The sequence below is a fragment of the Lepus europaeus genome, chromosome 10 (genome assembly GCF_033115175.1).
Source record: "Lepus europaeus isolate LE1 chromosome 10, mLepTim1.pri, whole genome shotgun sequence".
In the NCBI taxonomy this organism is placed as follows: domain Eukaryota; kingdom Metazoa; phylum Chordata; class Mammalia; order Lagomorpha; family Leporidae; genus Lepus; species Lepus europaeus.
This window is the reverse complement of record NC_084836.1, coordinates 17141262-17165172: the sequence shown is the minus strand read 5'-3', so window position 1 is coordinate 17165172 and position 23911 is coordinate 17141262. Positions and strand designations below refer to the sequence as shown.

The following is a 23911-nucleotide window of genomic DNA, read 5'->3' as shown; positions in this document are numbered from 1 at the left end:
TCCCTACCCCTGGAGGGCAATGGTCCCAGCTGGAAACAGCTTGCTCCAGTTAAAGTGTGCAAAATGAAATCGGAGTCCCTGGACGGGAGCCACTGTGGGAAAGCGGAGCCTGGCCACCTTCCTGAGCTGGGACCCTGGTGGGGAGCAGCAGGCTGGCTGGGGCCTCCTGAGAGAATGAGGAAGACCTCTCGGGGGCTTCAGCATTCGGCTACGTCTTTATGCAAGGAAAACGACATCCAGGGCAACCAAGCCACGGGCTGCAAAAGCACACTCAGCAGAACCCTCAGGCCAATTCACCGGCCGATCCATTTTCCTGTTGCTGTCCCAAGCACCTGTTATTTATGTCCATTTATCAGTAAGTCCTATTGCTGGCAGAGATCATGGCCCTGGGGGCAGAGGAGGGGGTGTGTGTGTGCCTTAAGAAATCAGTTAAACCATGGGCTCCACACTTAGAAGGCAAGAGGAAAACGCCAACCTCAAAAGGTTGTCAAGGCTCAAGTACCAGCTGCACTCAGAACGGGCGGCGCTGGGTGAGGGCAAAGAGGCCGGCACAGAATGAGCCTGGACAACAGGTGTGCCCGGGGGATGGACACGCTTACCTGGAGGGAGGCTTCAGACTCAGTTCCCCTCGGCCTCAGTGACACCAGCCGAGGCCCAGTGCCCGCCCAGGGTCCGGTCCTGCTACAGCCGTGCTTAGGGGCAGGATTTGGCCTTCTTGTTTCCAAGCCTCACAGCCAAGTGACGTACTCCCACAGCGTTGAGCCTGCTGATGTTCAGTGAGCCCCCCTTCCTGAGCCTGGACCACCCTGAACCCCGGGGCTGACATCAGAGAGAACTCGGCTCCCACCTTCTGTTTCATCTGCCACAGCCACTTCCCAGGACAGCGCTGGGCTCGGGGAACATGTGTGCAGCGATGGCATCTGAAGACAGGGACCCAGCAGCACCAGCGCCGCACCCACAGGCTAGGGGAGCACAGGCAGCCACCGCTGGTGGTCACACCCGCTGGGGGCGCTAACACCAAAGGTGTAACATGCAGCGAAGGAGAAAGGCAGTGGACGGCCAGTCAAAACCTCTTCTGCTAAGAGTAGGGGAAAAAATAACCTCATGCAACAACTTGCCAAGACATCTGCAATGTTTTTAACTGCAAACGTGTGAGCTTGTTAACAGCCATCACTACCTTAGAAGCGATGTTCACCTCCACACCCTGTGCCTGGTAGAGCATAAAGCAATGGGTGTGGCAGGGGGGTGTGTGAGGGCAGCCCCCAACCTGCAGGGGACCAGGAGCCCTTCCGCAGTGCTGGGTGGCAGGAGGCACCGCCCACAGAGAACGTGGCCCACCCTCACACGAACCTTCCAGCACCGGCATCAGACTCCGAACAGAAAGACAAAGTAGCTCTGACACGTAATGCATGACTCAACTGGCAAATGCTCAGATACGATGCCTCTAAAAGACATCATGAGGATCACCATGATGGCTTCCGACGAGGATGGATTCCAGAAAACAGTACTGTTTCAAAAAGGACATTTTGAAATAAGAGTTAAATACTTACTTTGGATGTCTGCACTGTGACATAATGGACTAAGCCTCTGCCTGCGGTGCCAGTACCCACATCGGCGCCAATTCGGGTCCTGGCTGCTCCTCTTCCAATCCAGCTCTCTGCTATGGCCTGAGAAAGCAGTGGAGGATGGCCCAAGTATTTGGGCCCCTGCACTCATGTGGGAGACCTGGAAGAAGCTCCTGGCTTCAGATCGGCACAGCTCCGGCCGTTGCAGCCATCTGGGGAGTGAACCAGCAGATGGAAGGCCTCTCTCTCTGTAACTCTACCTCTCAAATAAATAAATCTTTTTTTTAAAAAAATACTCGCTTTGATCTGAAAAATAAACTTCTTACATCCCAATCTTCAGACCCCGGGATGGGATGAGGCAGCGCGGCCCGTGGGTGATTAAGTCAGGAGGTGAGGCCTCGCGCGTGGGATTAGGACCCTTCTAAAAGGGGCCCCAGGAGCTCCCTCTCCTCTCCCCCCAGTGTGGACACAGCTGGAAGGGCCCATCGGTTAATGAGGAAAATGGAGTCACCAGATGCTCACTCTGCCGGAGCCTGCATCCTGGACTCGCCAGCCTCAGGAGCGGTGGAAAATAAAGCCCTGCCGTTCACAGTCCACTGTGCCACAGCACATGCGTGCATCACCTGTGTACAGACGTGCACCTCCATGAAAATGCCAGCCGCAAACGCAGACCCGGGCGCGTTGGACCTGCGATTCGAATGCTACAAGTGGTGCTGCCGTCAGCGACGTGGTTTCCAATGTCCTTAAGAAACCCTGAAGGATCCTTTATAAAATGGGGATAAATCAAAGCTAAACTCCTCCTTGGGTTTACAAGTGGCTGCATTCCTGGAAAAGTCAGCATGGTAAATCATATCCAAAAAAAAAAATCCTGTGTGGTTACATGTAAAACAGAGTTAGGTTCTGGGCTGAAAAATGGTAACAGATGTACCAGGAATGTCAACAGGCTCTTTAAGGAGGCAGAGGCAAAGGCAGAGGCGGGCCCTTCCCTGCACAGGGCTCCCCGTGACACGAAGGCAGTTCCACGGGCCTGGCACCAGTTGCCACAGGTGCCCCCCCATCTGAGCCCTTCCACCCACATATCCCCAAATTGTCCCTAGAGGGCAGTGCTGGCCCGGGAGGAGAATCCCTGCTGGGGACAGAATGAGAGGCGGGCTTGTGCAGAAGTCAGACTCTCCTGTCGTCCTCACTCTAGGCAACTTCATTCATAGCACAGGGACTTTGGCTGAGCCCACGCCAAAGTTCTGGAAGCCCCAGCACGTTGGGCCAGCTCCGTCACAGGTCCCAGGAGGAGGAGCAGCATGCCGCTTCCTGGTGGATGACGTACCGCAATGAGAACAAAGCCACGTTTCCACAGGATCGCTGAGGAAAAGAGGACAAGGGACAGACTTGCTAGGGGGTCCACCATCGCAGGTGCAAGGTGGCAGGCGATCGAGGAGGGAGGGAAGACAGAACGAGGTGTCCCCAGGAGGGATGAATGATGCTACGGTATCAGCCCAAGGGGAGGTCAAAGATCTTAAGATGTTAACACCCACACAACAGTTTAAAATTTTTAAAATAAAGCCTTCAGAATATAAGGGGCCAGTGCTGTGGTGCGGAGGGTTAAGGCACTGCCTGCAATGCCGGCTTCCTGTATGAGCACCGTTTCAAATCCTGGCTGCTCCACTTCAGATCCAGCTTCCTGCTAATGGAACTGAGAAAGCACTGGAAGATGGCCCAAGTGCCTGGGCCCTGCCACCTCCATGGGAGCCCTGAATGGAGGTCCTGGCTCCTAGCTTTGTCCCGGCCCAGCCAGGACATTAGGGGAGTGAACTAGCAGACGGAAGATCTCTGTCTCTCCATGTGAATTCTGCCTTTCAAATAAATAAATCTTCAAAAAAATATATACATGTATTTATAAATCCAGTATGAATTGAGTTCATAGTACTCCTAAATTCTATGTTTCCTTTCCTTAAAGCCTTTCAGCTTTCCTGTTCCTCTGATTACAAACAGGGCCCCAGTATCTCCTTGGTCTCCCAGAGGGAGCTCCCTGGGACAGACAGGGGTCACCACCTGCCCACTGGTGGCTGTGCTCCCCACCGGGGGTTTCCATCCATAAGCTCTGAAGGCAGGTGGACCCATGTGCTTGTTGGGGGTGGGGGGTAGGGTGCAGGTGGTAAGAAAAAAATGTAACCTTTCACCCTTTCTCTCAGGGATACCTGGTGGGTCCGTCAGAGCTTTGCTTTGTAATCCAAGGCTTCCTCCATTCCTTGTAGGAGAAATAACCTCAAGCGCTGGAGGAAAAGGCACATTTGGAAAAGTACACTGTGATTTCACCAGCACTGCACTGACTGAGCGCACAGATCAGAGGCCTAATAAAGCGACCACGCAGTGCAAACTTTTATTGGCATTAAGTTCAGTATCACTTAACACACAAAAACAAACATTCAGAATAAATAGCAAATTCACATTCAGAATAAATAGTTCATCTACCTAGCTTGCATGTGTCGTACTTGATGCCATACAGGCACAGTCCATCACCCCACAGGACAATCAGGCAAGTCTCCCAAGTCAGAGCCCATGCCTGCCCTGCTAGGGAGGTGTCGCAGGCCAGGTTCCCCGGGAGCAGCCTGTGAGACAGAGCAGCTGTGCTCGAAGGCTTGCCCAGGAGCGCTGCTCGGATCACCTCCCGGCAAGGGGAGGGAAAGCAAGGAAGCAGGACCGAGAGGCAGAGGCACTGGGCTGCAAGTGGACCCCACAGGGAGCGCTGGAGCCCCGAGAGCTCTCCAGGCTTGTCCTGAGCAGGGTGGGGGGCCAGGCCTTTGATGCCCCCCAAGGAGCAGTCAGGGCTCTTCTGCAGGGGAAGCTCCCAAAGAGGCCACTGGCTGTGAGTGGCCAGCCAGCAGCCCTCCCAGGAGCTCCCCAAACCAGCATGATCACAGGACACAACTGCAGATGGCGGGAGGTATAATCCACTGGTGCAAACGGGAGCTCGGCGGCTCAAGCACACACAACAAAGAGAGGAGGACACGAGCCGGCGACACCGGATGCCACCGCTGGCCACACCGGGAAAACACGCCCAGAAAGTGGCTCTAAGGGAACATGGCGCACTTACCTAATGCACTTCTTCCTACTACCTGCATCCCAGCTACGAGGTCACTCTCCTGCATGCTGTCACCGAGGCAATCTTGACAGTGCCACCAGCACAGCTCAGCAGGGCAGGGGCTGGTGAAGTGCAGCCCAAGATCAAGTGCAGCCCGTGGGCTGTCACCATCAATCACGCTGGGATGGAGCACAGCCATGCCACTCCTAGAGCAGCAGCAACAGCCAACGGCCCATGTGGCTTCCTAAGTGGCCCCTTAGAGGGAGAACCGCATTGCAGGAACTTTGCTCCTTTCCCTAACCCACTGGTGATGTCAAAGCTCAGCTGAACTTTGACCTAAGCTCCCAAATGCAAAGGCAAAAAAAAAAGGTACAAAATGAAATCAATAGCAAGAGGACAAAACACACGTTCTCTAGCAGCTGACTACAGCAGTCACAGGACCCCACATCTGTGCGGCTTCAGTCCGGGAGCCTGCTGGACAGGGGCCCCAAGTGGGTCTTTGTCCGCCAATGAGTGTTCGGCAGAGTGGAGTTCAGTTCTAATATTTAGCACCCTCACCACTGCTTAACAGGCCTTTTAAGAGGAGGGGAGAGGAAAGGCCATTTAGTTCACCCAAAGCTAAATCAGGTAGGAGGCAAGATGGCTTTTTGTTTCTCCTTTGCAATAATTAAGAGGGCCAGGGGCCGGCGCTGTGGCACAGTGGGCTAAGCCTTTGTCTGAGTGGCAGGTTTGAGTCCCAGCAGCTCCTCTTCTGATCCAGCTCTCTACTATGGCCTGGGAAGGCAGTGTAAGATGGCCCAAGTACATGAGCCCCTGCACCCACGTGGGAGACACAGAAGAAGCTCCTGGCTCCTCGCTTTGGATCAGCCCAGTTCTGACAATTGCAGCTATCTGGGGAATGAACCAGAGGGTGGAAGAACTCTGGCTGTAACTCTGCCTCTAAAACAAATATGCAAAATCTTTAAATAAAACAATTAAGAGGGCCAATGAATACAAGGCAACTAACAATTTAGTCTGAGAGATCTGCACAAATCAGTAGCACATGTTACATGCCACATGGAACTAATAAAGATAGAAATTTGAGAGAGGGAGAGAGAGATGTTAGGAGGAAAAGTAGGAGCTCTAAGCCTAAACACTTAAAATATTTTAAAAATCAGGTTTCATCATAAAAGGAACTCTGGAGAAAATTAGTTCTGCAACTCCCTTCCAAAGGGAGTCAGACACTGGCGGCTGCTCGTGGCTGGTGTGTACCGCCTGCAAAGTCTCAATTCGTGTTCATGCAATTCTTATAAAATCAGTCTAAACAACGTTAGAAACACTAAAGTTTTAAAAGTTCAAACTAATTGCATTGTTTGCTTTTACAAACTGGTTTTTTTAAATGGTAGAAAACAGACTCACGCTGTTATCCCAACACTCTTCCATCCATGTGCACACCGACAAACCACCCGGAAAGAACCAAGTGGCCAGTGTGGTGGCACACGTCCCAGCTGAGAGCCCTGACAGCAGCAAACGAAAATGTCTTCAACTGCACACAGACCACAACAAGCAACGACATGGGGGTGCCACTGCCCTCACCGGGCAGACGGCTGTGCTGGGCCCTGCACTGTCACCCCATGGGGTGGGGGGGGGTGGGGGGGAGACGCCAGGCCCCTGCTACCTGGCAGCTCTCAGGTTCTGCCAAGCTGAGTGGCCCAGAGACTGAAGCGCTCCTAAAGGGGAGTACACTGGAAAAGCCATTATTCACACCCGGAAAAGTCTTCTTCCTCAAGGCCGAGATCACCAAACCAGAAAGCAGGTTTTCAAGCCAGTTCCACTTCATTCTTGAGTAAACAGAACACCGGGCAACCGTCACGTGGCAGACGCCACAGGAACACCTGATCAGATGCAAACTCGGAGCTATTTTCTAAACAATACCTACATACTACCCACTTCTCCAAAGCAGAGACGACACACCAAGAGCACCTTAGGGCCATGACACTGCGCGGTGATGGGTGTCACCCCACGTGTGAAATGCCAGCCCCTGACACACTCCGATGGCTGGAACACCCAGCAGCAAACAAGCCACACACAAAGCGCCTCCTCTGTCCCAAAAACCGAATGGGCGGCTGCACCGTACTGCTTCATAGGAACACAAGAAAAGCAGGAACCTAACTGGGCCTAAAGGGTCGCCTACATCCTTACAGGGAAATACACAAGATGCCACGTGGGGAGCTCAGTTAACCAGGGGCGCCGCAGCAATGCCGCTGTGCTGCTCTGACTCTCCAGTCTTGGCGCGCAGCCTGGGGACCGCCACGCTGGCCTGTGGTCCACGCGCTTGTTACAACACAAAGGCTCCACAAGCAAACACTCTCCGCAAGCCTCCTTCGGTCCCTGCCACTCTCCAAAGCACGTACATTACAGCAAAAGCTTGAAATGGGCTCTAGCAGCTCTAGACGAGGCTCCTCTGGACACAAGTGCGAACCAGCAGATGCGATTACAACCCTGTCCACAGCACCGTGACAACAGCACACACTCCCACAGCTCGCTGAGACCCAGGAACTAGGTGGAAGGATACTGACACAATAAAGGACTCTTCCCTTAAAACACACACACACACACACACAGATGCCACGTGCATGAGCAATAAGGACCGCTCAGTCCGCCACAGCAGGTCTAGCCACTGGCTTCAACGTCCTGCACCTTCTCCCGCCAAGGGAAACCCAGCCCAGCTCCCAGAGCCTCACACACTTGGCAGGAGCAAGGCAGAAAGTGGCAGCTTCGCAGACTGTGGGTGACCGGCATGCGGCTGGGCTGTGCGGGTGAGACCCGCCCCGGGGGGCCTCTCATGGGGGTGCAGGCTCTTGTCACCCGCTCACTCCTTGCAGCCTTGTTTCACAGAGAACTGTTCCCCGACTGCGAGACGAGAGTGATCTGCCACGGCTCTCAGCTGCTCCCCCCCCCCCCCCCAACGTCCAGCACCACTGTCCGGTCCCTGCACAGGAGGCGCCGGCTGAGGACAAGGAGTGCCAGTTCTTTCTCACGTTAAGTCCTTCCAGAGACACTGAGTTCTCTCTGACCCCACACACCAGGGCAGCAACACCTTAGGGCCAGTGGGTGTGGGAACTGGCTGCCGTCCGTGGCGCAGGGCGGCGGGCATGGCTCCTTGGCTGTCTGCGCACAGCGCTGTCTCTGGGCCCCGCCGCACCGCCTGCAAACACGCAGGAGGGTTCCAGGAGGGTCATGACCAATGTCCGCACTCCCCCTGCTGTGTTCACGGGTGCACGGGGTGCCCGATGGCCATTCCCACACCCCCACACCCCCACACCCCGTCAACGAAGGAGGCGGGGCCAGAGTCTCCACCCCAGGAGTGCAGGAAGGCGGGACCTGCGAGACCAGGAGAGGGTAGTCCGGAAGGTACGAAGTCAAGGTCAAAAGCCATACTCCTCTTTCCAGGAAGCAACGCTCAGACTCAGGCAAGACCAGTCCAGCCACGCCCGCCCAGCCTGGGCCCACGCTGCTTCCAGCTCTTCCCAGGGCGGGCGCGTGGTTACTTGGCCTGGGCCTCGTGCAGGAGCGGGGCCCTGCAGGCGGCTGGCAGGTCGGACCAGGCGGGCAGCTCGTGCTGCAGCGGAGTCCGCCGCGGGTAGAACGTGTGGCTGACGTCGTAGTTCAAGAGGCAGCTCAGGGACGCCATGTAGATGTCGGCAAACCGCGACAGGCGCCGCAGGAAGTAGGTGGGGTTCTGGTCGGTGCGGAACAGGCTTCCAAACTGCGCGTTGAAGAAATTCTTGGTCATTTCTCTGAAGCGGCAAAGCGGGGGGAGGGAGGGAGAAGGCGAGAATGATTGTTTGTTTTTAAACTGCCGAAATCAAAATCTCTTTTAAAAAATTTAGAAAAAGATTCATTTGAGAGAGCTGCAAGGCCAGCAGCTGACCGTGGGTCCATCTGCAGGATGACTCCGGCCACGGCTCCCCCGAGCCGGCGCAGGGACACTGCTACAGGCCTGGTTTGGACCTCCAAAGTGCTTGGATGCCTATGGACTGAAGGAACTTGTTATGCTCTTAAGATTTATGTATGTATTTGAAAGTCAGAGTTACACAGAGAGGGGGAGGTCTTCCATCCGCTGCTCCACTCCCCAGATGGCCACAACAGCCAGGGTTGGGCCAGGCCAGAGCCAGGAGCCCGGAGCCAGGAGCTCCATCTGGGTCTCCCATGTGAGTGGCAGGGGCCCAAGCACTTGAGCCAACTTCCTCTGCTTTCCTAGGTGCATTAGCAGGAAGCTGGATCAGAAGCAGAGCATGGGGACTAGAATGGGAGCCCACACGGGATGCCGGTGCAGTGTGGCAGCACAGGCCCCTAAGGAACCTCCCACAGTGGTGCACCGCTCCAGCACTCATGGCACGGCCACGGGCATCACAGCCCGGGTCACCCCACTTTGCCCAGATTCACCCCAGCCGAGGCTCTAAGCCCCTCAGTCATACATGGGTGCACATGTCTGTAAATCAACATCACTACCATACACGTACAAGACACGTAAACCTCTGATGGCTGGGATGCCTACACACAGAATATTCCAGCAAAATGGATAAATACCATGACTGTTGACAAATTAGTGGCTAACACAGAGAAACTCATTGACACAAGTGACAAAAGCCACCAGCGGGCACTCATTGCCTAGTGTCCCTCAGCCACAGTAGACACTACAACACCCAAACAGCAGGAAATTTAAAGAACCCAATTACGTCCTTGTGAGTAGAATGATGTAAATGGTTTTCAAACTTGTGCTGAAAAACCCCACCAAGATGTGAACATGTTAGAAATTTTCCTCGTTCTGGTTTGACTGGGACCTAACACTCCAGTCTGCTAATGTGCTTTGTTTTGTTGGGATTTATTCATTACGGGGCCAACACTGTGGTGCAGTGGTCAAAGCCACCACTTGCAACACAAGCATCCCATGTCTGAGTGCTGGCTTGAGTCTTGGCTGCTCTGCTTCTGATCCAGCTTCCTGCAAATGTGCCTGGGAGGCTGCAGACAACAGCCCAGGTGCTTGGGTCCATGCCATCCGGGGTACAGCCTGGCCCAGAACTGGCTGTTGCAGCCATCTGGGCAGTGAACTAGAGGATGGAAGATATTCATTCATGGTCTATCTCTCACTTGGCCTTTCAAACAAATAAAAATCTTTAAATAAGATTTATTCGTTCATTTGAGGAGCAGAGCTTTGCCACCCAGTGTTCACTCCCCCACGGCCAGCACCACTGCTCCCTAGGGTCTGCACTGGCAGGAAACTGGAACTTGGATCCAGGCACCATAATACAGGATGCAAGCATCCAACAGCAGATGAACCACTAGGCCAAACAGCCACCCCGCCACAACATTTTCATTCCAATGAAAGTCAAGAGTAAGGGGAGTAAGCCCAGAGGCCAACACCCTGAGGGAAGAGGAACTGAAGGCCACACAGCCTGGGCCTCTGCAGAACCTGAGGAATGGACCCTCTGACCCCCACCCACCCACAGCCCTCAGCGGCTGGAGCCCAGGCCGCAGCGGCTGGTTCCAGACCTCAGGGACGCTGTGCCCGGGGGAGGTGGAAGGTCACCTGGCCAGCAGCAGTGTCTGAGCGTCGGCACCAGCATAGGGAGACCCGACTGTCACAGGGCCCGCCTCTGGCCACACAGCCATGGGGCGGAGCCCAGGGTAGGCCTGCTTCTTCCTGCCTGGGGGCACACTCCTCAAAGAGCCTGGCTAAGAAGGAGCCCAGGGCTTCGCTGAGCCCGCCCACCTCCTACGCAGTCCGCTAGCGTCACCGACAACCCCGCACAGGGGCTGCGCTCCCGGAAAGTAAGGGGCAGAGGAGGGTACGAGGGTGAACCCCCGGCCCCCACGACCTGCGAACGGCAAGGGCAGAGCATCAAGGAAGTGCCCTGTGTCACTCACGGCACAGAGCTGATCCTGGAAGGCGCGGGGTCTCATTCACACTGGCAGCCAAAAAGGGTGTTTCCAGATCCTTCTCCGGGTGGTGAGCGACTCGCGTGGGCTGAGCACGCTCAGAACAGGGCGGGGCGCCGCTCCCCAGGGCTGCTCTTACCTCATCTCTTTCCGCTCCTTCTTCCACTCCTGCAGAACCAGCCGCGACTCCTCGTCCCTGTGCACCTGGGAGACACACGCCAGTCAGCGCCCCGCGCAGTCCCGGGGACGTGTTCTTGATAACTACAAAGGACTTGGACGCCTGAAGTCTACAGGCAGGCGCTACACTTCCAGACTTCCTGCCTTCTTCACCAAGAAACGGTTCTAAACGTCAACATTAGCAATGTGATTTAACAAATTTAAGTGGAATACTATGACGCTATTAGACTCTTAGTAAATGCTTTGTATAAAAATAACACATACATATCACCATAAAATATATGTGCATTCCACACAGGCGCTCTGTGTACCACATATGTAAACATGCACTTCACACATACTACTGCTACACACGTGTGTATGTAAGTCCAACAGCAGTCCAGTGGAACAGTACAGCCACTAACTGCAAGCCCAGGGCAACAAGTACACACATCTGGAAATTAACATGGACATTTTGTTTCTTAGTTTATGCAAGGGTAGTAGGGTTATAAATGATTTTAACTTTTCTTTACTATTATCCTCTAAAGTGTTTAAAAGAAAAAAATAAATACGCTTTGTGAAACACAAGAAGGTAGCAAACCTAAATGAGAAGGAAAAGCAGAATTTTCTGGTGGGTCAATCGTGAGCAAAGGCAAAGAGAAAATAGCAACTACCCCCAACTTAACAAACGGGGTCTCACAGGTCTCTCTCCAGGGTCCCCGTGGCTAAACAGAAACCTGGAAGCCAGCACTACAGGCTCATGACCGCAGGAGCAGGTGGGGCTCCCCAAAGTTCATGACCGCAGGAGTAACCTTCGAGCCCAGATAAAACACCAGGAGCAAACCATCTGCGTTCACCTGGCACCGGCGCCCTTGCGACAACCACATCCTCCCAGACACGGTCCACAGCATGACTCGGCCCCCACCAAGGACCTCTGCCTCGCGCACAAAAACCCTGTCCCAACCGAGCTCGTAATCTGGATTTCTTGCCTAATGCCACTGGCTGCACGGCCAGGAAACAGCTCCGCTGAACGACCCCCTAGCTGCAAACAGCAGCGCCAGCCCACTGATCAGCACCGCTGGGAATCCAGACGGAGGGGCTGGCAGCATCTGTCTCATCAGCTTTCGCACTTTCCATCAGTAAATTACTACAGAACGGAGCCTCTACAAAGTGTATGATCAGAAAAGATCATCTCAATACAGAGTCACAAAGAAACACTGCAGACACACACACGTGTGTGTGTGTGTGTAAGTCTGTGTGTTTATTCACTGGGCATCTACTGTGTGCCAAGTGTCACTGCCCAAGACGCTGAAGACACAACAGAGGACAGGATGGAGGCCCCTGTGGGAGACAGGTCACAGTTAAACAACGGGATACCACACAGAAGTGTCAGTCTTGGGGGGAGAGGGGGTCCTCACTCCCCCCATTCTACCCACACATCCTTTTTATTATTTATTTATCTATTTGAGAGAGAGAGAGGGCCGCCAAGGAGGGTGCGTCATCTCCAGCCTCCCCCAGCCACAAGGCGGCTGACGGACAGGCATGGGAGGAAGGCTCCGGAATCCAGGGCCAGGGAAGCAGTCTCAGAGCGGGGAGCCCCTGAGCTCCGTGGGCTGGACCCAGCACTGGGTCGTGGATCTCTTCTGCTTGTCCTCCCAGGAGCCTTTCTCCATCATTTCTCATCTCCCACACAGACCACCCCCTCGCTGGGATCCCTCCCTTAGGCACTTACACGGACTCCAGTCTCTCCGTGCCAAAAGACCTGCCTCTCCCTGAACCCCCCTTTCTGCAGCTTTGCTCCCCTACAAGGCCCTGGCAAACCAACTTCAGAACGCTTCACAGGTGGAGTGTGTTAGGTACGAGAAAGCGCACACTCGGTCCGGCTACTCAGCGTCAGGAAAAACGAGCCGGCAGCCTCCAAGGGCAGAGACAGACGGGCACATAGCCACACTGGGCACCACCACCTGGGAAGCTGAAACCCAAGCTCCAGAACTTTTCCTGAGGATCACGCTGGGGTCACATGGGCGCTTGGGAAGTTCTGGATTTCAGAGCATTTCAAAGCTTGGATTTTCGGATTAGGGACACTCAACCGATGAAGTCCGTGCCGATATCCCAAAAGCCAACAAACTGTGCAATGTGAAACCCTTGTGGTGTGGAGCATTTCAGATAGGGGCGCTCACCCTACCCAGCACAGGCCTCCCCACCCTGGCCCAGCCCTCAAGCCCCCATCAGGTAGGCTGAACCCTGCCACAGGCCCCTGCCTATGAGCTGAAGAATGGGCTTTGGGGTTTAAATGGTTGGAAAAGAAAATCAAAAAGGAAGAATTTCACGGCATGGGACAACTCCATGAAACTTACATTTCAGCACCTAAAATAAGCGGAGTCCAGACTCTGAGCGTGACTGCCTCTGGGCGACAGGTGCAGGGTGGAGTGGCTGCAGCAGAGTCTGCGGCCCACACGACCTACAGCATTGCCCACGTGGCCCTCCGCAGAAAGCCCTGACCCCGGCCCTGTCTGGCACCGGGGAGCAGTCTCCTGATGGCAGCAGCACGCCGAGAACACAGCCCTTCTGGAAGCACTTCGAGACCACCTAACAACGTCATTCTTGTCTTCTGCAGACCATCTTTAAAACCAAAAACTACAGACTTCAGTTGAATCTGTCAGACTTGGCCCCCAACAGCGCTCTACTGGCTCTGAAAAAAAAATCGAAGCCAATCCCGGAGAACTACACTTTCCCTTTATTTTTTATTTTTTGACAGGCAGAGTGGACAGTGAGAGAGAGAGACAGAGAGAAAGGTCTTCCTTTGCCGTTGGTTCACCCTCCAATGGCTGCCATGGCTGGTGCGCTGCGGCCGGTGCACCGCGCTGATCCAAAGGCAGGAGCCAGGTGCTTCTCCTGGTCTCTCATGCGGGTGCAGGGCCCAAGCACTTGGGCCATCCTCCACTGCAATCCTGGGCCACAGCAGAGAGCTGGCCTGGAAGAGGGGCAACGGGGACAGAATCTGGCGCCCCTCCCGGGACAAGAACCCGGGATGCCGGCGCCGCAAGGTGGAGGATTAGCCTATTGAGCCACGGTGCCGGCCCTACACTTTCCCTTTAGAAAATAGTTCACACCCTACGCTACGTGTTCCACATTTAATCTCTAAGAGGAGTTCCAGATAACTTTTCTGGTTAGCATGGAGAATGAGGAGCCAGAGCAAGGGAAGAGAAGACAGACAGGAATGACTCTCATTTTGTATTTTCTTTTTTTTTTTTTTTTTTTTTTATTATCAAGCACACCCTTCTACTTGAGTACTTCACAAAGTTCATGGAAAAATGCAATTAAAGTTCATTTTGGTGCAAAAAAGAAATTTTGAAATCCATGCACGGTTTTTCCAGCAAACAATCACCATGGACTTTCTGAGGACCCCACGGCCATCGCAGCCAAGAACGCCGTCCAGTGGGAGAGCCCGAGGAGAGACGGCTCCAAGGCTGAGACCGCAATGCCAGCGGCCGGGATCTTACTCCCAGCATCCGTCCGTGTGAACAAGTTCTCTCCCCTGTGCCTCAGGCTCGTCACCTGTGAAACGGTGCTAAGGCCAGGCCCCGCTCGACAGCGTCGTGGGGACTAAGTGGACATGAAGCCCCGGTCGTGGAGAACGGGGGACGTTCTCGCCCCACCGCCAGCCAGCCCGATGCCACGCTCGCTGGCACGGCGACTCCAGGAAGTCACTCGGCCCTTGACCTTGGCTTTCCCACCTGTAAATGGAGGTGCAGTAGAGGCATTCACCCCATTTCTGCCCGCTTTCTCCTGTTCTGTAAGCCCACATACAAGTCAGAGAGAGGAAAACAACCAGAGCCATTCAAAGCTAAACTGTAGTGACAGCACCTGCCCCCAGGTGGATTCATGGATCCAACCAGCCACCAGGGTCATGGTCAAGTCTCTGGCTCCAGCCAAGACCTATACACCAGGGAAGCACCTCCGTGTGCTGCTCGGCAGCCTGGGTCTGAGGGTTCCGAGGCCAGGGTCACGTCTTGCTCTGTCGTTGTATGACCCTAGGACCGCCACCTTGCCTCTCCAAACCCCAGGTGCCTTCTTCTGAAATGGAAACAGCGTGGCCACCTGCAGCAGGCAGCCGCGTGGTGAAATGAGAGGTGTGTGCAGAGCGCGCACGCGGCACCACGTCCAGAGTGACTGTCAGCCCGGAATGACAGATGCACACACTCCAGCCACATTAACTCTGAATTCACGCCTTGTATTTTTAGAAAACCATCTCACAGGCCAGCATAGTGAGGGAAACAAAACAAGCCCTCATCAGCAAAGAGCCAAGGGCCCGCGTGGCCTGGGGACGTGCAGGGCGCCACGCTCTGGAACCTGGACCTTGGTTGTGAGCTCAGCGCCCAGCCACCTCCACACGGGCTGCCAGCTGGGGCAGCCAGGCAGTTCCCGGCCCGTTTCCAAAGCCACTGGCAGCCTGTGGGCAGGAGGCCGGGGCCAGGTGTGTTAGCCAAGAGACAGGGCACCCGCGCCCTTACTCTGAGAGTCGACACCCGTGCTGAGTGCAGCAGCCCAGGTGTGAAAGCTACACGCCTCCAGGGTCTGGGGGCAGAAAGGGGGCCCAGCTGCACCAGACGAGCAGCATGTATAGACTAGAAGGGTCTATGCAAAGGACACGCCTCTCCCAAACTGACCACACAACCCACACAGAGACAAAACTGCCGCTAAACCCTGTAAGCTGGCGACTGGCGGGTCTTCAAAGTCACACGGAGCCTGGAGCCATGGACCTTGACTCTTGCTGTGAAACTTGCTGACAAGCCGCGGGCCCAGGTTCCGGAGGTCTCGCCATTTCACAGATGGGGAAACTGAGGTCCAGACAGAGAAGCCCCTGAGAGCAGAGCTTCGCAAATCCCACTACACCACGAGACACCTCCCACCATCACCCTGGTGCTGCGACAAGGATGCCAGAGCGTCACAGACATGGGGGCGGAGACACCTGCGTCCACACAGGTCCCAGCCACCGAGGCTCTCCGAACGCCTTCGGTGGGCATCTTCAGAAGTTCCTTTATAGAAAGTGGCAAAACCGCCCTCGGGCCCAAGAGCCCTGCTTCTCTACTACAGAGGACACGAAAACCCCAGGCTCGGCAGGGACAGCCAGCCCGAAGGTAGCTGAAATGACCTTGGCCAGCAGACCTACGGCAGGCCAAGAGAGAGACCGGAAACGCAGCAAACCTGCATCTGCTCCAGTAGGCCGGTCAGGGTCTGCAGCCAGGTCATGGTCTGCACGTACTGCTCGGTGTTCATGATCTTGAGCTCGGATCTCAACTCTGGGATGATGGCGCCGGTCCGCCAGCCGTGCTTCAGGGTCAGATCCTGATCGCAGAGATCAGAGAGTCAACGTTAGTCTCCCCCAGACACAGGAGGCACTCGGTTAACTACTTTTCCCTTGCCATGGTTATTTAGTGACCAGCCTGAGCACCATGGACTACATTTCATTAAAACCCCATGGGAGACCGGGGGAGGCGCCTGGCTCCTGCCTTCGGATCGGCGCGGTGCACCAGCCGCAGCGCACTGGCTGCGGCGGCCATTGGAGGGTGAACCAGCAGCAGGGGAAGACCTTTCTCTCTCTCTCTCTCTCTCTCACTATCCACTCTGCCTGTCAAAAAAAAAAAAAAAAAAAAAAAAACATTTTGCCCCAGGCCTTGTCGCCCCAAGAAAGTTTCCATTCAGGGAAATAATCGCCCCGAATCGCAATCCCTGCAGACACACAGTGTTTGCAATCAGGAACCGTGGCCTGCGGAGAAAACGATGAGGTCCGGTCTAGAGTGGCTGAATTTCAGCCATGAAGCTGGGCAAATGCACCCTGCCAGTGTTTGTGCAATTTTTTTTTTTTTGGGGGGGTGAAGCAGTTTTCTGCATGGTCAAATTTGGGAAACAGGTTCTAGAGATTTCTCTGCAGCAGGGCTTGGTGCCTGGCCCAGCACCAGCTGGTATGGACATGTGGGGAGCAAGCCAGCAGATGGAATCTCTCTCTCTGTAACCCAGCCTTTCAAATAAAATAAAATAGATCTTTTTAGAAAAGGAAACCGCTGGCTGGGAAGTGAAGCCGTGGCCAATGTGTACAAGCTTCTTGTTGCATTTTTCCTTATCAATATTTAAATGGGAAGATTTCTCTGAAAAACTCTTTGAGAAAATTCTAATTTCCATCATTCCCCCAAAAATGTTTTATAACTCTGATTCACCTTGCCCCCTAAAAAGTGACACATAAAAATATACAGCTTACTCCCAGTGTCAGTGAAAGCTTAAACACGAACTTAAACAAGAGAATTCCGTAGTCAGTGGGACTCACACAGCTATCGCCCCCCAGAGAGCGGACAAAGCTCCTCACCGCCAAATCACTGTATATATGATCTCCAAAATACAACACTCTGGATCCTCTCCAGCCAGTAAGCTTCAGGAATTCATACAAATTGCCCTGCAAGAAGAGAAAAACATCAGTATTCAATCACACGGCAGCCAGAGCCCTCGCTGTGCTTTTAAAATATGCTTTTAAAAACTTCTAAAAAATTTTCTAATATTTACTTTAAATATCACAATTTAAAGAGAGAAGCACCTTCCCGGGGAGTCTTCCAGACCTTTGTTCAATGTCAGATGTACTTTTCAGAGAGGATGCGCATTGCACACAGCTCTTTGTCACTATCCCTGTACACTGAACACTCAGCGAGCACCCTCCACGTCAGTAATGTTAATCTGCTACATGACGACAGTGCCCGAGAGGGTCCACAGCACATCTCGTCACCTCCCTAACACTGGACATTCGTGCTGCTACCCACATTGTAAGGGACTTCCTGACAAACACTGTTTTAGCACCGTTTTGTTGACTACACCTTAACAATTTTCTTGAGCTACCCTCCTGGAAGTGGAACGGCTATATCGAAACCAAGTTTTCAATAGAAAATCCAGCCAAATCCAGACTTTTATAGAGCCACCAAGGATATATCAGAATCAAGCAAAGAATAACTTTAGTCACACAGAAACGGTAAATCACTCATGCAGTCAACATCTGAGAGCCTTTAGGCGTCAATATACAGGGAAATTGTACATAAAACATAGCTCATCAGGAAATAATGACTAATTAAGGCAATGGTTACGGCCAGGATTAAACGTTCCTTAAAGAGTGATCTCCAAGGTTTACTACTGGCAGCTGAAGTGTTATATAACATGAAAGTAGTATTTCAAATTTTGTTTAAAAAAATTCAGTTCGGAGTTCATTTAGAAACGAGCATGCTGGAAGTATAACGACTTAAGGCTCGATCTGAGCACCCAGATAGTAGGAGCCGCCCCAAAAGCAGCACACAGCACAGGGCCCGGGACTCGGCGGCCTCCGCGCGTCCACCGTTCCTGCCATTCCCGCCCACGGAGCAAAGCCACAGAAAGGGCACGCTGGGCATGACCCACCTGCTTGTAGATCTGGCCCTTCTGCAGCTTGTGGATCTTGTCCCACAGTAAGACGCCTTTCTCGTTCACCTTCCGGAAAGGTCTAACAGCAGAAACGGAGACGTTACGACGTGTGATGGTGGCAGTGGCTGTGCTGTGCTGCACTCCCGGGCACACTCCCACAGACCCCACACCCCAGCTCCTGGGCCTGCATCAGTGCAGCAAAAGCTGTCCCGACCCCAGGATCCCAAAGGCATTTAGTGACAAGAGAACCCAGGGTCAAACACACTTGGAAAACACCATGAGTCACGTACGTGCCTCTGACAGCTACGCACATGGCACAAAGCCCTGCTGTAGAGAAATCTCTAGAACCCATTTCCCAAATTTCACCATGCAGAAAACTTTCCTTCACCCAAAAAAAAAAAAAAAAAAAATTTTGCACAAACACTGGCAGGGTGCATTTGCCCATTTCATAGCTGAAATTCAGCCGCTCTAGACAAAGAAGTCAGAGAAGCAACAGTGAGAAACTATCGCTGACAATGGATTTGTTGGTCTTTCTTTTTTTTTTTAAAGATTAACATGTATCTGGATTGTCTTTCTGAATATAAACTCACTGTAGCAAATCTGGAAAAAATAGAAAAATACAACGAAGCAAAGGAAAGTGACCCATAATTCTAGGATCTAAGCAAGAACCCTTACGATTCCTGGGTATGTCTTCCAGTCCTGATTTAAAAGCTGCTGGCTTTCGATTTTATCTGAACATAAGTGAGGAGCCCTTTGTATGCACCGGTTAGTCTTTTATCTCCAAGTGATGACACACCCTTAAACTAATTGTCTTTAACCTAGTCAAACACTCGGCTGGCTGCGTTTTCTCCCAAATACCTCCGCTTTAACTGCGAAGAGTGTCAGAAATTAACTACCCATCCTGGCAGCTCCTGCTGGTTTCTGACCTCTCCCGAATCCTAGAGGGTCATCTCAGCCCTGAATCCAGCCACCCAGATCAGAGGCAGAGCAAGCAGAGGGAAGGAGGGGAGAGCTGGCAGCGCCCCCACTCCCGCACACACAGAGGGTGACAGAGGACAGGAGGACCTCGATGCCAGGCCCTTCCCCGACAACCCCTATGTGCTAAGAATACCCAGCACTGTGTTTCCCTGACAGTGCGGCAGCCGGCGCTCCCAGCCGCCCATGGGGACGCTCCAGCCGGCGCTCCCCACGCCGTATTTCTCAGCTGCTGCTCATGGTGCTTGGGCACCACGCGATGCTGCCGTCAATCACCGGACAGACAGGCACAGGCTGCCTGCACCCCAGCTGCACAGTACACAGAAGTGGGGAAAGTGTCCCAAACAGGCCACTACGCAAACCCCAGGCCCTGCGAGAAGGCCAGTGGCAGGTCTCCGCACCGTGGACAGCGGGGGTGGGGCCGGCGCTCGGGGCACACAGACACAGCAGCATCCCTAACCTCCAGCCACTCAATACTGACAGCACGCCCCCCCCCCCCCCCGCGGCCCCACTTCCTAGGGCCTCTAGGGCAGACGTGATAGAGACTTACTCCCCTTTGACAAAACTCATGCTGCAGAGAAGCTGTGCCAATCCAGTAGCGATTTTAAATGCACCAATGAGGATCTCTAAAGAGTCAGGCGTGTGTAACTGCTGTTGGTTTCGTGGGCTTCACGCCGGCTCCGTGTCTAAGGGTCTAATTCACTACGTGACTTCAGTTTGGATTTCTCACAGCTGCCAATCAGTTCCTGAAGGCCTGAAGCAGGGGCTGGAGCAGCCCAAGCTCAGCTGAGAAGCCTCCACCCGCCCGGGATGTGCTCAGCCCACTCCCCTAGCAACTCCCTTGCAGAAGGGGTCAGAATCCAAAGCCGTCAGCTCAGACGCTTATGACCACACAAGTGAGCCTGCAGGTGTGCACACAGCCGCGGAGGCGGGGGACCTGGTCCCCCCGAGAGGGACACTCACCTCCGCTTATCATTGAAGAAGTTGGGCTTCTCGGCCTGCACTATGACCACATCAAACAGGTCCCTCCAGTCCTTCCCCACGATGTACCGCATGCCCTTGTCCCTGGAACGACAAGTCAGCCGCGTCAGCCTAACGCTGCCTTCTCAGTGAGGAAGCACGCACGGGCGTTAACTCCTTCCCTCCAACCGCTGAAACAAGCGGAGACTAAGCCAGACCGAAGCTAGCAAGGGGACACAGGGGCACTTACACGAAGCTGCTGGGGCTGTTGGTGATGAGGAACATCTTCTTGCCGTGGTCAGCCAGCTTGGCCAGCACCGCGCGGGTCTGCTCGGCATAGCAGATGTACTTTTCTAAGAGCGAGAGAACACAAAGCCAGACTCAGCATGGAACCAGTCAGCCTGCTAGGACTCGCCATACAGGGAGCTTCCCGCATGACCCCGCCAATGGTGCGGGACGAAAGGGGCAGAGAACACTAGGGGTGGGCCAGGGCGGGGCAGGGCGGGGCAGGGCATGGGAACCCAGGGCACCAGTGACCAAGAGTCTGCCTCCTCTAAGTGGAAAAGTCCAAGTGGTTGCAGCTGCCAGCTCCTCTGCTTGTGAGGCAGAATGATGGCAGGTTCTGGGACAAAGGAGGAGAGGCAGAGGATGCCAGCAGAGGCGCAGGCAGCCCCCAGCAGGCCCTGGCGTGTGATGTCAAAGGCCCCCAGGGAGGCCCAACAGGTGGTCACCGCAGAGCACCTACCGATATCCGCTTCGATGGCCCTGTACATGATCCCTTTGGTGTGCACGTCCCGGATGGAGTCCTGCCCGAAGACACATTGCTCATCAGCGAGAGGGGAACTGGGTTGGCTGCAGTAACGGTCCAGTGAAACGGCACTGCTGGGAACTCCTGTGTCTACAAGTCTGGCAAACCAAGCACTAAACAAAGCCTGAATTCTGGACCATTCATCAGAGGTGGCCTTGGGGAAAAGCTCAGGTTTCCATGGTGACCGTGGCAGTTTGCAACGCAATTTTCCAAAGGGTCGCCTGGGAGAGGTACCTTGTGAGAATAATTCTGAGAAAGGCTTCACATAATCAACAGTCACTTCTAGGCAGGACCAGAAAGAAATGGCTCCAGCTCATGGGGACAGAGGGAGTTCCTGCTCTCGTCACCTTTACACCCTTCCCCGTCCCCAGACCCCAAGTGCAGCTCCTCTAACCTAGAATGAGGCAGATCTCAGGACCCTCCTGCTCTCTTGGGTGCCAACAGGGTGAGGAACCATCAGTGCGGCTGTCATTCTGATCCAGGGGGCGTCAGTTTCTCAGCATCAGTGCAGTATTATTTCAACTACATTTCCATTTTCAGTTTCGTTCTGTGCACCAGCTCTTGCACTGTGCCCACAGGCAGGTGCAGAAGCAGGAGGGGAGGGGGCTAACCCTTTGTAGGCCAGGGGTGTGGCAGCCTGGTGTGGCACAGGGGTCAATGCAGAGCTCCCAAGGGGGCAGCGCTCCCGGAGCATATGGGAACTTTCCACAGCCAGGAGCAGGAGACTGAGCTGTAGGCAACAGGGCATGGAAGCCCTAGGTACAGGTGGCAGATTTCTGCCAAGCGTGAGCACTTCTGGATTATAATCTGACCTTAATTATCTCTCAGCACAGCCTGCTGGAATTTCACACCAGCAGAAGGAAGTGGCTAAATGCAAGCTGCACTGCCTAGCATAAAATCTAGGCTCTGCCACTTATAAGCTCTGTGACCTTGGGCAAATTACTCCACCACTCCTGTGCCTCGATTTCCTTACCTGCAAAGTGGGATGACAATAATTTTATCTACCTCAAAGAACTATTGTTTAGATTTGAAAAGTCAATATGCAGAATGTACTCAGAAGAACAGTGCCCTGGACAAGGTAAACTCTACATAAGTGTCTGCTATTGGTGCTAGCAATACTTCTGGTAAAAACTGAACTTTCAGATAAACAACTTTCCTCAAGAACACAAAAGGTTGCAATAAAATGTACAATGAAGGGGCTGGCATTGGGGCACAGTAGATTAAGCCTCCGCCTGCAGAGCCAGCATCCCATATGGACACCAGTTTTAGTCCCAATTGCTCCACTTCCAATCCAGCTCCCTGCTAATGTGCCTAGGAAAGCAGCAGAAGATGGCCTAAGTTCTTGAGGTCCTGCACCCACATGGGAGACCCAGAAGAAGCTCCTGGCTTCAGATTGGCCCAGCTCCAGCCATCATAGCCAACTGGGGAGTGAACCAGCAAATGGAAGACCTCTCTCTCTCTAACTCTGCTTCTCAAATAAATAAATAAATCTTTTAAAAAAAGAAGTACAATGAGGTTCTTGTGTGCACCAAAAGGAGAACAGAAACTAAGTATTAAGATTTAGTTGAATTTATATTAGACTGATGCTGAGAAACTATAATTCACCCTTTATCACTCTTTATCTTCCTAAAACCCTCGATCCAAGGCAGTCCAGATTTAAAATTATCCCATATGTACACTTTTTATATTCAGTTAAAATAAGAATTTTTTAAATTTAAATTAGTTATAACTATATAATAAAGCTATGGTAGCAAATAAATATCCATCTTTAAAAAGTATTTTAAATATGTATTGCATATGAGCAACTATGTAAGTATTATATATTATAAATATATACAAGTACACATCTAACAAATAAACTTTTTTTTTGACAGGCAGAGTGGACAGTGAGAGAGAGAGACAGAGAGAAAGGTCTTCCTTCCGTTGGTTCACCCCCCCATTGCCACTGCAGCCGGCGCACCACGCTGATCCGAAGCCCGGAGCCAGGTGCTTCTCCTGGTCTCCTATGCGGGTGCAGGGCCCAAGGACTTGGGCCATCCTCCACTGCACTCCCAGGCCACAGCAGAGAGCTGGACAGGTAGAGGAGCGACCAGGACAGAATCCAGCGTCCCGACCGGAACTAGAACCCAGGGTGCCGGCGCCACAGGCAGAGGATTAGCCTATTGAGCCACGGCACCGGCCAATAAACTTACTTTTAAGTACTGAAAAAGTTTATATAGCTTAAAGGACAGAATATATGAACACCATATCGGAGGTGCTGTTTTGAGTCCCAGCTCTGCTCCTGATTCCAGCGCTAACACACACCCTGGGTGGTCAGCAAGTGATGGCTCCAATTGGTTGGGTCCCTGTCACCAACATGGAAGACCTGGTTTCCAGGCTCCAGGCTTTGGTTCTTGACCTGGGACCTTGGCAGGCCTATGGAGAATGAACCAGCCAATGGGAGCTTTTGCTATGCCTATCTCCCACTCCCTCCCACTCAAATAGAAATTTTAAAACAAACACAGGTGAATGAGAATAAATTAAAACATGTGTAAAAATATATGCATATAAATAACGTATACACAGGCATGTAAGTGTTTACATTTGTAAACATGCCTCTCCAACTGAATTCTTTCATGGCTTTTGTAGGGGACCCTGTGGGCAACAGGAAAAGGCACCTGTGACCCACTCGCTCCTCATCCTTCCGTAAAGATTTACAATTACTATCTGTCAATTTAAAAAGAAATTAAGAAAAAACACAACAGGCTCCCCTTGGGCAACTTCAGTGGCACAGGCCCCCGCCCAGGGCGTGAATACCCCCTGCAGGAAAAGCAGAGCCCCCACCCCACCCCCACCATGGGTGGGCTCCACTCTGCCCTCACGCCACCCATCAGAAGCATTAGACGAGCAGGTGACGGGGGAGCACCAGCTTGTCTTAACAAACAGCGGGAGGACTGCTAAGCCTCCTGCAGTGACTGCTTTCCTAGGCTGTCCAGGGTCACACCGCAGCTGAGAAGTCCCAACCCCGGG

The 23911-nt window shown here is 53.3% G+C and overlaps 1 protein-coding gene across 2 annotated transcripts in view; it reads right to left on the bottom strand.

Annotated features, from left to right (window-relative positions):
* Window positions 1–2465: 2465 nt before the first annotated feature.
* Window positions 2466–23911, bottom strand: part of NT5DC3 (5'-nucleotidase domain containing 3) — a 60942-nt gene continuing 39496 nt past the window's right edge. Inside the window, exons 7-15 of one of the 2 annotated variants that reach the window (XR_009866968.1) lie at window positions 20840–20900; window positions 20345–20447; window positions 20098–20199; window positions 18157–18238; window positions 17087–17173; window positions 15931–16071; window positions 10706–10770; window positions 4657–8423; window positions 2466–2924 (exon numbers count right to left, since the gene is read on the bottom strand). Coding sequence is in view for 1 of the 2 variants with exons in the window: in XM_062203016.1 (XP_062059000.1) it covers window positions 8171–8423; window positions 10706–10770; window positions 15931–16071; window positions 17087–17173; window positions 18157–18238; window positions 20098–20199; window positions 20345–20447; window positions 20840–20900 (894 nt within the window). In the remaining variant the exon portion in view is untranslated. Of the gene's footprint in view, window positions 2925–3926; window positions 8424–10705; window positions 10771–15930; window positions 16072–17086; window positions 17174–18156; window positions 18239–20097; window positions 20200–20344; window positions 20448–20839; window positions 20901–23911 lie in introns of those variants that run through there. The other variant, XM_062203016.1, reaches the window with a different exon arrangement.